The 2,838-nt window shown below is 37.2% G+C and overlaps 1 protein-coding gene across 1 annotated transcript in view; it reads left to right on the forward strand.

Annotated features, from left to right (window-relative positions):
- Window positions 1-2,838, forward strand: part of LOC111864904 (pyruvate carboxylase, mitochondrial) — a gene marked incomplete at its 5' end in the record, with an annotated part of 45,751 nt that overhangs the window by 20,927 nt on the left and 21,986 nt on the right. Inside the window, 1 exon segment of the mRNA XM_033751620.1 lies at window positions 1,840-1,893. Coding sequence (XP_033607511.1) covers window positions 1,840-1,893 — 54 coding nt within the window.

Below are 2,838 nucleotides of genomic sequence, written 5' to 3' on the forward strand. Positions count from 1 at the left end.
CTCTAAATTTAAAATTTAAAATTCTTAGGGTTACTCGCCCTATGTCTAAGTGCTGGCGCGGCTAGTTCTTGTTTCCACACTGTACAGGTGTTATTTAATGTAGTCTTCTTGTGTGGGTGCCGCTGCTTGTCTGTACTACGTGTGCTGTCTGCTGTATTGCTGGCTAAGTGCTGCCAGCACTTAGACATAGGGCGAGTAACCCTAAGAATTTTAAATTTTAAATTTAGAGTGATTTAAAAACATCATAACTAAAGATTTTATAGTGCTACAACAGGAATATCAAATTTGATGTGTGCAATATAATCTACATACCAGACACATATCAACGAGATTGATGTTGATAATACGAAAAAGGTGACATTGTGTTTTAAATGTTAAATTTTAGACTGGGTTCAGTGTGGCAGCAACGTTAAGAGTATACACCTGATGATGGCCGATAGAGGCCGAAACATGTAGTGTAGAAGGAACAAGATCAAGGAAATATAATATATATTGTTTGCACTTGGGACGGAGCTTGTATCATTTATTTATTATTTTATTTATTTTATAGTTTTATTTTCAGAGATTTTGCTGGTAAAAATTAGAAAATATCAATTAGAAGTATGTCTCTTCCACTTTCATTTTGTTATTTAACACAGAATCCCGGCATTTAAACTGAGATGCCACTGAATTTCAAAGAATTTTAAAGGTTTGCACTAGTTTTGCACAAACTTCATAAAGCAACTTGTACATTATTGAGGAAAGAAGAGGTTTTGTAGTGATCATGTTATCAGAATTATAATACATGGGTATCACTTGGAACCTGGTTCTTGGCATTATTAAAAATGGTAGTGTGAAAACTATGCCCTGTATTGACTGGTACCACTTTGTTCTGGGTTTACATATGAAACCAAGAAATTCTCTATTTCATTTTTGGTATATTTGCAACATATTTGGAAAGTGGTGGTGAAAGAACAGTTTATAAGTAGGTGAGGCTTCCTGGATAGTATGAGTATGATGCATGTGAATGTGAGTTCTCTTTTACCATAGTTATGTGTTCTCTATTAAAGTCTTTTTCTTTGTTTTTTAAGTAGATTCCTATAGTGGCCAGCACCAAAAACTATTGCTTATTAGTGGACTGGTCAACTGCTGTAATTATTTTGGACACCCTGCTCTAGGTCAGTGTCCTGTCAACTGGAACCTGCATGTCGGGACTGCTGACATGCACGCTAATTGAACAGTATCAGTGCCTAATTTCTGAAAGAAGAATGACACCAATATGAGTAGAAAGAATCTTGTACTTATAGTATGGTGACCTTGTACCTCTTCAGCATTCTGTCATGTGACATACCTACTGATGAAAAACATATTCATACCAGTATATCCAACACACACATAACATGAAGTAAATTCATTTTAACTAACCTAACAACACCTAACATTCCACAGAATCTGGATGTACAAGATGTATAAACATATCCATATAAAACAAAGTATTTGCAACTACAATTACAGATGTCTGGATGCAGTATGTCCAGAGGAGCATGAGCAACTGGTCACCATATTTTGAAAGTATAACAGAAAGAGAAAGTAATTTATATATTTATCTGTATTTGTAGTATATGACATTTCTGGTCTATTTAGGTTTCAACTTCAAAATGGTCGTTTATTGTGAATCATTCTGGCTGAAGCTAAGCACTGCTTACATGCATATAGATTTATCCTTTAAGTATCATTTTTACATCTTTAAGTTTATCTTCAGTTACATTTAACTTTCTTGGTTTCTGGTGCACATATTTTGTTTTGTAAGCTTCTGTGTTGCACTACCCCATCACGAATCCACGCTTTGTGAAATTTCAGATTATTCCACTCGTGGTGCTAGTTCTGAAAGTGACTCTGAAGGAGATGTACCAGGTCAGTATTGTTTTGGAGAAATATGTCTGTATGGAACATTATAATAATCTGATTCTGTTACCTGTAAAAGTAGTGAAATATAAACTGCGATAAGATGGACACTAAACTGACTGTCAGTTGAGTAACATAATTTGGTTTTCTGACGGGGGCAAGATTGTTCTCTTTTCCTCCATATTCAGACAGCTTAGAGCCCACCCAACCTAGACAGAGGTAGTGAGACTTCTTTCCCCAGTTGTGAAGTGCTCAGAGCATTAAACTAACATTAACTCAGTTTAGTACTCTTCTGAGAAGCTCTTCCTCCAATTATGTTTTATGACATGTTGTTTAACCACAGTGACCTAGTAGTTAAATTCACCCAAATCAGTGAACAATCCACAGCCAGTGGGTTAAAATTTGAATCATATATACGTAGGTCGTACCAAAAGTCATGAGCAACTTTTTTTTTGCATGCAACCTGGGAACAGCAGACGAAAGAGAGTACGGTGGTAGGTGGAACCAGCTGTTGTGTTAACCTTGAGTGTCTTGTGATGTCAATAGCTTGCATCATGTGACCAGTATCACTCCTAACAAAATGGCCGACAACGATATGTCATTTCGCCAGCATGATGTCATCGAATTTTTTGTGAAAGAGGAAATCCCTGCTGCAGAAATTCACCAGAGACTTCAGCATGCTTATGGAAGTGTGTGCATGGGTGTGAGCAGTGCTCGAAGATGGGTGAAACATTTTAAAGATGGGAACACCAGCATTGAAGATGAGCCTCGGAGTGGTCGTCCTTGAACAGCCTCAACTGAATGCAACAAGGAAAGCGTGGATGAAATCATTGAAGATGACAGGTGTGTGACTGTGGACACAATAGCCCAAAAACTTGGAATAGGGCACAGTGCAGTACAGGAGATTATTGAAAGCTTGGGCTATAGGAAATTTTGTGCTCTTTGGGTCCCGCG

Source organism: Cryptotermes secundus, unplaced genomic scaffold (genome assembly GCF_002891405.2).
Source record: "Cryptotermes secundus unplaced genomic scaffold, Csec_1.0 scaffold62, whole genome shotgun sequence".
Classification (NCBI taxonomy): Eukaryota; Metazoa; Arthropoda; class Insecta; order Blattodea; family Kalotermitidae; genus Cryptotermes; species Cryptotermes secundus.